This window comes from Nestor notabilis, unplaced genomic scaffold, assembly GCF_000696875.1.
Source record: "Nestor notabilis isolate BGI_N333 unplaced genomic scaffold, ASM69687v1 scaffold2266, whole genome shotgun sequence".
NCBI classification, from domain to species: Eukaryota; Metazoa; Chordata; class Aves; order Psittaciformes; family Psittacidae; genus Nestor; species Nestor notabilis.
Window position 1 is genome coordinate 55,575 of NW_009933432.1, and position 11,318 is coordinate 66,892.

Below are 11,318 nucleotides of genomic sequence, written 5' to 3' on the forward strand. Positions count from 1 at the left end.
TCCTATCACCACAAACAAACACTCTCTGTTCTATCATCTAAATCCTTCATTCTAATCCCTTCACGCAAGGATACAGATTCTCCAGTTCTCAGCATGAAGTACTTACAGTCCAGCCCAGCAGAGTGTCTTCATCCCCAGTCTGTGAGGAAGGCTTGTAAACCCTTTCTTTCTCATTGAAGGTGGATCACGGAGCAAGGGGGAGATGAGGAATTTACAATAATGAGCATCACCTTAAATGTCTCTCCTCGTGCCTTTTTAACTATTGTCTTGTGTCAAATAAACCAACAGGTCCAGGAGCAGACCCACGGGACCTCCCAGCCACAAGCTGAGAGTCTTCACTTAAACATGTCTTCTGGGCTCCATTCCTGTGTCTGTCCTGGTGTGTAGCTCACGTTTATTCAGGCAGAGAATGATTTTGGAAGTCAGGTTTTCTATTCCTTGAGTAAGAGCTTTGAGCCATGGAAGGAAATAATTGACTCATAAGAAATAATTTCAGGTGCTAGAAATGAGACCCAGAATGTGGTGCAGAGTTTTTGGTCACAAGGTAACTGCCAGAGTACACGCAAGAACTGCCTTTGCAGGAATCCTTCTCTCCTTGCCCCACAGTGCCTGGCTCAGTGACCCAGGTATGTATCACAGAATCATAGTGTCATGGAACAGTTCGGGTTGAAAGGGACCTTCAAGCTCATCCAGTTCCAATCCCCTGCCAGGGGCAGGGACACCTTCCACTAGAGCAGGTTGCTCCAAGCCCCTGTGTCCAACCTGGCCTTGAACACTGCCAGGGATGTATGTGTAAATCCAAACTGTATGTCTAAATGATGTGAATTCATGATGTTATGAATCACTGGGATCTTTAGTCAGGATCCTAGAGTTCAATTCCAGAATCAAGAACCTGTTAAATACCTGAGTACTAAATAACTGCAGTACTCAGAATGTCCCTTAGATGAACATCTTGGATCTGTCTGGTCCATGATTTATCCTTACAAACAAGGAGAGCAGGTAAATTGCACTGCATCCATCCTTACTGCTTTTACCCTCTTCCAATATCACTCAGGCCATAGGGCTACTTCAGTCCTTGGCTCTTCCTGCATTGGTATGTTCTGCCATGCTGGGACACAGAAGCCTTGTCCAGCACTGAAATGGAACAGAAGTAAAGAGGAAAACAAACTGGTTGATCTCTCTTTATTTTTCATAGTGTTTGTTTTACTGTCTCCATTCTCTTAATATCTTCCTTGATTTATTGAGGATTGACAAACCAGTGATTATTTCATGTTGAAAAGCTTTTTTTCATAACATGGAATGTCACAAAAATATGATTAATTCTGCAAAAGTCAATTCTCCCACTTCTACAGGAATCATCTGATTTCAGTGTAGAGAGACACAGCTATCCAGATAATTACAGTCGAGTAGATTACAAAGACAGGAGGGAAGACAATACATTTCCTTGAGTCAAAATTAGCCCTGAGTAATTCACTGGTGGAATTCAGCTTCTTTTTTTTCAGTTAGGAGAAAACACAAACCTCAGGTCTCATCTTAGAGAGTGTGTTATTATAAGTCTGCTGTCGAAGCCAAAGGTTAATGAGGAATATGTAGCCACAACGTATCTTATACTTGAGCCCACAAAAAGAGGGCAGAGCAAAGGAACAAGCTGTATAAATGTCTTCTCAGCCGCTGACTGAGCTCCATCTGGTTTTCCTGTTCCAACTCCTTGGCTTGTGTTGGCCTTGGCCTTACTGTCACCAGTGCAGTGAGGTGCTTGTAGAAACCTGTGGGGTAGCAGAGGCAAACTCTTCTCCAGATAGAGCCCTGTGTTAGCACAGCTGAGCTGAGGAGGGTGGAGTGCCTGTGCAGAGGAGCCTGGTGTTTCCAAAGCTTGTGCACTGCTGTGTTAATGATGCAGAATGTACTGACATAGAAACATACAATCACAGACTGGTTTCGGTTGAAGGAACCATAAAGCTCTCCCAGTTCCAGCCCCCTGCCCCGGGCAGGGACACCTTCCACTAGAGCAGGTTGCTCCAAGCCCCTGTGTCCAACCTGGCCTTGAACACTGCCAGGGATGGGGCAGCCACAGCTTCTCTGGGCACCCTGTGCCAGCGCCTCAGCACCCTCACAGGGAAGAGCTTCTGCCTCAGAGCTCATCTCAATCTCCCCTCTGGCAGGTTCAAGCCATTCCCCTTGTCCTGTCCCTCCATCCCTTGTCCAAAGCCCCTCTCCAGGTTTCCTGGAGCCCCTTTAGGCCCTGGAGCTGCTCTGAGGTGTCCCCTTGAGGAGCCTTCTCTTCTCCAGCTGCCCCAGCCCAGCTCTCTCAGCCTGGCTCCAGAGCAGAGCTGCTCCAGCCTTGCAGACATCCTGAGGTAAACACAGTTTGAATGCATGGAGCATTCTTAGTCTGGAAACACTGCCTAGGTTTTTCAGATGAGAAGCCCAAAAGACTTTGTCTTTCCTGCACGCTGGTCACTCTCTGCACCGTGCTCGCAGTGGTGATGATTTACTTGGTGCTTTGTTGAGCTCCCAACTCTGAGAAACTCTTCAGTGCAAGATCAGTTGTTAATGGTAAAACTGTTGTTGTTTTATTCATTCCTTAGCTTCTCTAGGAGCTTTGCCTGGGTAGGGAATCACCAGGCCAGAAGCATGAGGAGAGAAGAGGAAAGGAGAGAGGAGGAAAGGAGAGAGAAGGAAAGGAGAGGAGAGGAGAGGAGGGGACAGGACAGAGGAGAGGAGAGCCTGCGAGCTGCTGTGAGAATGCCTTTAACAAAGACTATCCAAGCAGCCGGTGGCTTCAGCCGTCACCTTAATTTCAACCATCACAATTGATTGGTTTGGTTATTTATTACACTTAGCTTGCTGCAAAGCAACAAGCTAATAAAGGGCCAGCAGTGTGGTTTTCAATGTTCTGCTGACCGGAGTGGTTTCTGGGGGTCTCACATGCTTCAGTAAGCATGTCTTAGCTTTTCTTCTGCCTGTGATCTATCACAATCATCTGCTAACTCCTTCGCTCCATCAACCTGTCCCAAGAGATGTCCATTTTGTTGACTATGTGAATTATTCCCTTTGTTTGTCCTTTTTCATCTGAAATGCTGTACCAGAGTCTTTGTTCTCCACTTTGCTGAGTAAGTTGTTTTGACTTTAGTGTTTTGCTGTGTCATAAGCAAATACAATATTGGCATTATTTGTGTTATTTGGCAATAATACAAAGATACCCAAAAGCCTGGGTCTGTTCAAAACAAACTTGGAAAGAATATTCCTCTTTATTTGGCATAATAGCATCAGCTAATGTTGCTTATGGCCTCCACAAGCAGCTATAGAGTAAGAATAGTGCAATACACAAAAAGATAATGTGTTAAAGCATCAAGAATCATTGTCTTGAATACTTGGTTTCACCAAGATGAACTTTCATTTCTTTGGATGGTTAAACAGCTCAGCTGATGCTGAACTGTTCCTAAATTTGCCTTGCTAAGGTGAACCTGAGTCCAGCAAATGGACAGCCACATCACACTGAAATGCTGAACTCAGCAAAGTAATTGAACCCTGAAAGGTTGAGAGTTTGGCTTCCTTCTTTTCCACACCAGGAAGGCAGCCAGAGGTGAGTTAGGACTGAGGATAAGGTGTTTTATTCTGCCATGGAAAACTCTGTTATTGGCTCAGCAAGTTTCAGGGCACTTTTTGCTAGCGCTTAGCTACAGTTAAAAGGTTGTGCAAGTCAAAGATTTAATGTCAAAACATGAGTATAATGGGCCAGAGGCCCCAGGTGCCTTTATATCATCTAAGTTGTTGGTGTTGAAACAGCCCAGAGAGGACACATGCAGGGTTTCCCCTAAGTCTTGTTTCTGTTCCAAGAGAAGTCAGACACAAGAGTTTTATTAGCCATGAAAGAGAAGCAAAGCTTCTGCAAAGAGCATGTCATGAGGCTTCCCAGGCAGTGAAAGCTACATGGTATTTTACAAAAGGGTACACTTTAATGATTGTTAATTGCAGTGTGCTCTTTTAATACATGGGGAGCCTTCAATAGCCGAGTATCTACTGAGCATCCTGTTGGTGAGGGAGAGGGAGAAGGACGTAAAGGCTTTTAGGAAGGCATTTGCTCTTTGTGAGCCACATCCTCCATCTAGCTGAGCAAAGAAGGGGAGGAAAAGCCAGAGAAAATGTCAACAGTGGGTTCCATTGACCTGGAGACTGAGAACATCAGGGATCTCAAACTATTTTTACAGCTTCACTTTGCTTTCAGAAACATTAACACTTCAAAGTATATGATTGTGCCTCTCACCCATTGTTCCAGGGTTTTTCCCTGATTATGGTCTTCTTTTCTTTTTTTATCCCCACAAGAAAGAACTTTGCATCAATTTAGCACAGGACAAGGTTGATTTGTACCTCTCCTAAATCCTTTAAACATCTGAGTGCATCAACAGTATCACACTTCCCACTGAGACATAGAGACCCAAAACATCCACTGCTGTTACTACTTGACTTTTTAACATGAGTATGGCAGTTAGAGCAAGCAGAAGAACGAATGTTCCATCAGTTTGCCACTGCTATTTGGAAGACAGTAATAATAATGACTTGATCAGAAGATTTCCTAACATCATACCTGCTACTGGAGTGTGTTTCCAAAGTACATCCAACTCTTTGTTCTTGTTTCAGGAAGGCTTTTGTGGATATTACTTACCTGCAGCAGAAATCGCATGATGTCTGTTTGCTTTATGGGTGGCAATACCTAAAGGCTTTTGTTTTGTGAACATCTTCTGAACTCTTTTTAAGCCACTTACTTAGTAATTAAAATGCTTTTCAAATATATCTCCATGTTTCTCAGATGTTCATGCTTTTGTATGCATGGTGTGCATAGATCTCATGGGTCATCATTGGAGACCTTCTTACAGCTTTCCAATACTTAGAGGGGGCTTGTAAGGAAGATGGAGAGAGGCTTTCTACCTGTGACTGTAGTGAAAGGAGATGGGATAATAGTTTCAAATGAAAAGAGGGTAGATTGAGATTTGATACAAGAAGTTCTTCCCTGTGAGGGTGCTGAGGCACTGGCACAGGGTGCCCAGAGAAGCTGTGGCTGCCCCATCCCTGGCAGTGTTCCAGGCCAGCTTGGCCACAGGGGCTTGGAGCAACCTGCTCTAGTGGAAGGTGTCCCTGCCCGTGGCAGGGGGTTTGAACTGGGAGAGCTTTAAGGTCCCTTCAGCCCAAACCATTCTAGGATTCTTTGCTTCTACAATCTATGTGATCATGGATCAATGAACACAAGAAGCTTTTTGCTTTAGGCAAAATCTGTCAACTAAAGACAAAAGTTAACATATTAATGCAAGCATTTCATCTCTGTATGATAACACAGTATCTATGTTACAGATTATTCTGTCATCGTTTCTATATTGGGACATTGTAAAACAATTTTCACGTGTTCAGGAATGAATGGTGACATGGAATGGTTGATTCGGTGGCTCAAGGGGGTGGATAATGTGCAAAAAGGCCTGAAGAGTTCCAGGCTACCAGTTCCATCATTACACTGAAGCAAGATGTTCCCTTCATAAGACAGTTCCTCTCAGGTGTTTTGAAATGGGTTTTACATGCCTGGAAGAAATGCTCATAGCTTTCCACCCCACCCCAAACAATGCTGAGTTTTTCACCTTCATTTTCTTGCAGTGAATAATGATCCACAAGCAACAAAGTCCTAAGGAGGGGAGGGGAAACAGTGTCCGTCCAGGGAAACAATGGCTTTTCAATGTGTCCCTAAAAGTCTGTGTGGCACTGAGACTGTGATATCCAAAGGATAGAGCAAACAACCCACTGGCTCAATTCTTGCCTGAACCAGTGATGCCCAATATAAGGTCATGCAAGTCATTGAATATGAAGTTGGAGTTGGTCAGTGGAGTTGGGATTAAACACTCTCAGGGTTTGAAGAGGCATCCAGGCTGCTTGCTGTATGGGATTGCCTGAGATTGGAGGAGTGAACATTACAGGTTTCATTCCACATGGAACTACAAACATCCAGTGGCACCTGGGTAACGCTCTGGTCCTTGGAGAGACCCAGCCTGGGTGGCATTCTTAGGCAGCATCGAGCACTGTGCTTAGCACAAAACCTACTGATGGAGCAGTCCAAGTTAGGGCTTGTGAACCTGTGAGCATGGAGTAACTTAAGTGAATTAACACACAAATACACTTTCGTGCCCAAACAAGTGAACTAAGTCCTTTAATCTGCTGTAGTTCTCTGTTTCCTTGCAGTGAAGTAGAGATAACAGATTCCTACCTGATGAGGTCAATAGTTCTGAAGTGCCCAGGCACTCAGATGATGAGAGCCATATAAACACAAAGATACTACGCAAGCACAGCCATGCCACATGCTTGATGCAAATTCCTTGCTTCCAGTCTAGTTTCCTCTCTTCCCTTGCACAGTTTCTCTGCCAAGGAAATATACTTCCAGATGCCTAAAGTATCCTGTTGTGTTGCTGGCATCCTTCCTGGAATGGGTACCTGGATAAAAACTTTCAGGTTTTGAGCAGGTCCTCAGGAAACCTTCCTCACTGTGATTCCTTGTTGTTGGGAGTTTTAGGAGAGTATTTTCTTTCCTAACAGTTAAGACTTTATTAACAAACCCGGTCCCTGCTTGCATGGTAAAAGGAGTATTTTTCTCTCACTCTGTTTTGTGATGTAGTAATGAAAAGACAAGTTTATTCATGTTAGTAAATGGTAGATGACTTAATTGAGATTAAAGTGGAAAACAAAATCACTGATTTTGCTAAAATTGCCTAAACATGCTTTGTTTAGTAGTGCTGGAGAACTACTCAGATTACTTTTCAATACTCTTGAAAAGATTGTTCCTGGTGCACAGGCTTAAACAAACTAACCTCTTGTCCCTAACAGTGCTCGCCAAGCTCAGATGCATCTTTGGGAAGGAAATGAGGACTATGAGCTGTGGAAATACTCTATTTCTTCACTGGTTTTGTTTATGATAAGTGGCTCTGATGCTTGTGCTGTTGTACGGTTACTTGGAGGAATTACAGTGTAAAATACCAAGGCATTCCTTAAAAAAGACATGTCATTCCAAATGTAGCAAATACGGGATCATTTGGCTGCGCAGAGCCTGGAGCTAAACTGGATCCTGATTGAGTATGAAATGTTTATGCTGGGGACTGATGTGGGAAGCAACATTCTTTTGCTTTATGTTTTCAAGGGGCAGCTACGAGTGGTAAAAGCATATGATTTTCCATACCTCTCATCCATGTGTTTGCTTTTTAAGTATTCTGTCTTGTTCCTTAACTTCACTTGCCTTTATGAAATGCCTGGAAATCTACTCAGGTGTGCACTGGGTGACTTTGACAGAGAGCTGTGCCCTGGTATCACACAAAGCTAAATGGTGCTGCTTGGTTTCAAACCTTAAGGAGGTTCTTTGGTCTGAATAAGAGGAGCTGAGTTATACTAAGGAGTGCTCAGTCGTAGTTGCATTTCTGGTGCTGGGTCTTCAATTGCCTTAGTTTTTATTTGGACTTCTACAGGAAAAGCTGTTAGATATCTATAAGTGCTTCTGGGTATAATAGGTGGGTTTAAACACATAAAAAGGAGTAAAAAAGAAGGTATATAATACATTATGAATACAGTAGCATAAAACAGGACCGTTTCCTGGGATTTATTGGTATGTTGATAAATACTCCTTGTATTTCTGTGTCACCACATTCTCACCCCAGCCCTTTTCTGAAGCACTGTGCCCGGTTATTCCCTCACACAGGCCACGAATCAGGAGTGGTTCTACTGGAAGAAGCAGATTGGATTGGTACAGGTGATCTAGAGCAAGTTTAAGTGGGTGGAAAGACCTAGGGAGCTGGTACGGTAGAAGCAGCAGGGGCTGTCTGATGACATTAATGCCATTCTTGTCCTAAAGCAATCGCCACTCATAAGGCAATGGAGCCTTTAGAAAGTGCCCCTGTAGTTCTGAACCTCTCCCCAACAGAAAAAGATGACTTTTCTCATTGCTCACCACAGCCATGCACCTGTTTGGCCTAAACTGGCACCTGCAGCCGATGGAAGGGCAGATGTATGAGATCACGGAAGACACAGCCAGCAGTTGGCCAGTGCCAACGGACGTCTCCTTATATCCTTCGGGGGGCACAGGGTTAGAGTTACCTGACAGGAAAGGCAAAGGAACCAGTGAAGGTATGGTTGGTGTGTGTCCATGTTGTGAGTCTTCTGTCTGCCTCTGAACTCCAGCCATCCAATCTCATGTTCCATTACCCTCAATGCTGCCATCACCAGGTGCTTTTTCCAGTCTTTCACGTCTAGAACTAGTAGTCGTCGGTCTTCTTTCCTTATGTTTTCTAAGTTTCATACTCTTCTGATGTTCACTAATGCCATAAAACTACATGCAACCTTCACCACAAACCCAAGGCACTCTCAAGGTGGAACCATCTGTACCATATCTCACAGGCTTCAGAAGCCATCATAAAACTGCTGCTTCGAGTGGCTGTTTTCATGGGAAAAATAATGGGTCTGGAATAATAAATGATTCCTGGAGCACTGGGTCAAGTCTTTCTACAATAGTAAAACATGTTTGAATTCGCCTATTCATTGCCACTTAGTACCATATGTTTTGCAGACCAAAATATTTACTTTGCAGTGTGATTTTTGGCACCCCAGAGTTGGACATCTCTTTGCAAAAAAAGGCCTGGTCTCCACAAAGCATCACGATGTTGACAGCTTGAGATTGTAACTGAAATCAGAGTAACTGATGGGTCATCAGTTCAGCAGCTTTATACCTTGCTGTGTTTTGTATAGAGGCAGCAGTGTCAACAGTACCTGTAAGCTGAAAGGGGAGGTGTTTTACCCCTCCTAAGACTGAACTGGAGAAATGAGACATTCAGATTTTCAGAAAGCTCTTTTGTCTGTCAAGCTCCTCTCTACAAGGTTAACAGAGTCCGGTCAAATTGAAGTCATGGGCTATTTTTGGTAGTTATTTTGGGGAGGAAGTTTTGTGGGTAAGAGATAAGAAGAATGCTACTGTTCTGGCAATTCATTGCACTCCAAAGTTTACACACAGTTCCCTAGACTCTGGCTGAAAGCCTGTATTTAGATGTTTCATTTAAATTAATTGTAGTACTTTTTTGTTCTTATCTGTCTTTATGAGTCCAAATAAAGGCTATAATTATGTGTGTTCCTTAAAACAGTGTATTTACTAGCAACTGATGGCTGACATGAAGTTGCTACAAGGACAAATCAGCTAAGTGAGTTATTCTCAGCAAACCTGACCAGACAGTGCAGCAAGCTGCAGATACCCCTGCTGTTGTAGTCAAAAATACTTCATAGCAGATCCTTTTTCCTATCCCTAACTTGCCATATGGTTCATTTTCCCAACATCTAGTTTGGGTCTGTCCATTGCGTTTTAAAAGTCAAAACGAAAAGAAATGGATGTATCCAAAACTGCCATTCAAGTGAAAGATCTCCACTTGATTTCTTTTCCAGCCATGCTTACAGAGACAGCAGTAAAATTGTTGATTGCTTCCAAAAAAGCTCTGTTAAAAGAGTATTCTGGGAAATACCCTACTTATGTCATTAGGAGATACCTCAAGTTAGTGCTTCGTATAGATCTTGGGGAATCTTGGCTGAAAGAGAGTAGATTTAGATTAGATCTTAGGAAGAACTCCTCCCTGTCAGGGTGCTGAGGCGCTGGCACAGGGTGCCCAGAGAAGCTGTGGCTGCCCCATCCCTGGCAGTGTTCAAGGCCAGGTTGGACACAGGGGCTTGGAGCAACCTGCTCTAGTGGAAGGTGTCCCTGCCCGGGGCAGGGGTTGGACCTGGAGGAGCTTTAAGGTCCTTCCCAACCCAAACCAGTCTGTGATTCTGTGAATCTGTAAGTTTTAGAGGAGGATATCTTGCCCTGACTCTGCTAGCACTGCTGCACGGCTGCTATTCCAAACCAGAATGCATGTGATGGATTGAAATTTATTGAATAATGGCTTGAAATACATTTGAAAGTCTTCTTGATCACAGTGAAAGAGGCTGGGATGGGTTCGAATATCCTCACAGCTGCTTGGAATGAATCATTACCAATGGCTTGCCAATTCCCAGTGAGAGTCATCCCTTCTCATCTGTGCCTGTGCTCTGAGTACTGTGTTTAAGCCCATCCCTGTTTAGCAAAGCACTTAAGCACATGCTTATATTTGAGCATGTGATTAACTGCAATTGAAGGTAGAGAAATGTGTGTTCTGAAGTGTTTTGATGAGTCAGGATACCTTGCTGTCAAAAATACCAGCAGATTCAGCAAGGCCTGAAATGAAGTAGTTCATTTTGATATCCAAATAAATTAGGAATAGTTGCTATGGCAACTAAAAAGTTCAAGGTAACGTGTGGAAAGAGCAAAGTAATTGACAGCCCAATTAAGAATTCAGACCTGAAGTTAATTCTAAGGAGTCAGATATTCTGATTAAAACCTCATTTCTGATTGGAAGCTGAATTGGCTTTCTTATTGTGCTTTATGAAGTATCCTGTCCATAGGGCCTGATCTTACTGTAGGCTAAAAGTGATGGAACACGGATGGATTTCAGGGCCTAATTCAGCCTTTCTATGGACTTCTGTGTCAGGATAAATGTCAATTGCTGGCAGCATGATGTGACAGCTCTTAGGATATGAGCTTCTCAGGCATGAACTGTCCACCAAGAGGAGACATGAACTTTTAGCTGTGTGAACGAAGAAGTATTTCTGTGGAATTGTCTTGTGCAATCAAAGAAGCATTTCTGCTCACATGAGCAAGTGCTGCTGTCTGTACAGGCAGGACACATACTGCACGGATTTCCTCCAGGCCACCTCTTGCACAGCAACATCCATCATAGCCAGGTTGGACACAGGGGCTTGGAGCAACCTGCTCTAGTGGACGGTGTCCCTGCCCATGGCAGGGGTTGGGACTGGGTGAGCTTGAAGGTCCTTTCCAACCCAAACCAGTCTGGGATTCTATGATCTATCTTATTAAATCCTCAGCTTCCCTGATTCACTCCAATGTACAATCTTTATTAACGAACAGTCAGGGCACGTATCAAATATTGTAGGTTTTTATCTGAATTTCTAAGAAGCTATAAAACATGTCAGTAGTAATCAGGAAAATAAATCCTTCATTTGAACCAAATTATGTGATGGCTTTAGCCCCTTTTTAATAGAATCCTGAATCTATTCGTCTTACAATAATAGAATAAGAAACTTTGCATGAAGACATGGCAACTGTTTCCTTTAATCCTGACAGTGTGGAAAGTAATTTTCAGTGTGCCAAATAAATACTAACAGTCCAGCTGATAGAGTAATCCCCTTCAGAAGCAAGCTACTTGGTTTGCATCCTACAA

At 43.4% G+C, this 11,318-nt stretch overlaps 1 protein-coding gene across 1 annotated transcript in view; it reads left to right on the forward strand.

The window, feature by feature from the left end:
* The window catches only part of LOC104407561 (teneurin-4-like), a gene marked incomplete at both ends in the record, with an annotated part of 152,162 nt that overhangs the window by 22,925 nt on the left and 117,919 nt on the right, over nucleotides 1–11,318 (forward strand). The window contains one exon of the mRNA XM_010016878.1: nucleotides 7,978–8,148. Within this exon, the coding sequence (XP_010015180.1) occupies nucleotides 7,978–8,148 (171 nt within the window). The remainder of the gene's footprint in view (nucleotides 1–7,977; nucleotides 8,149–11,318) is intronic.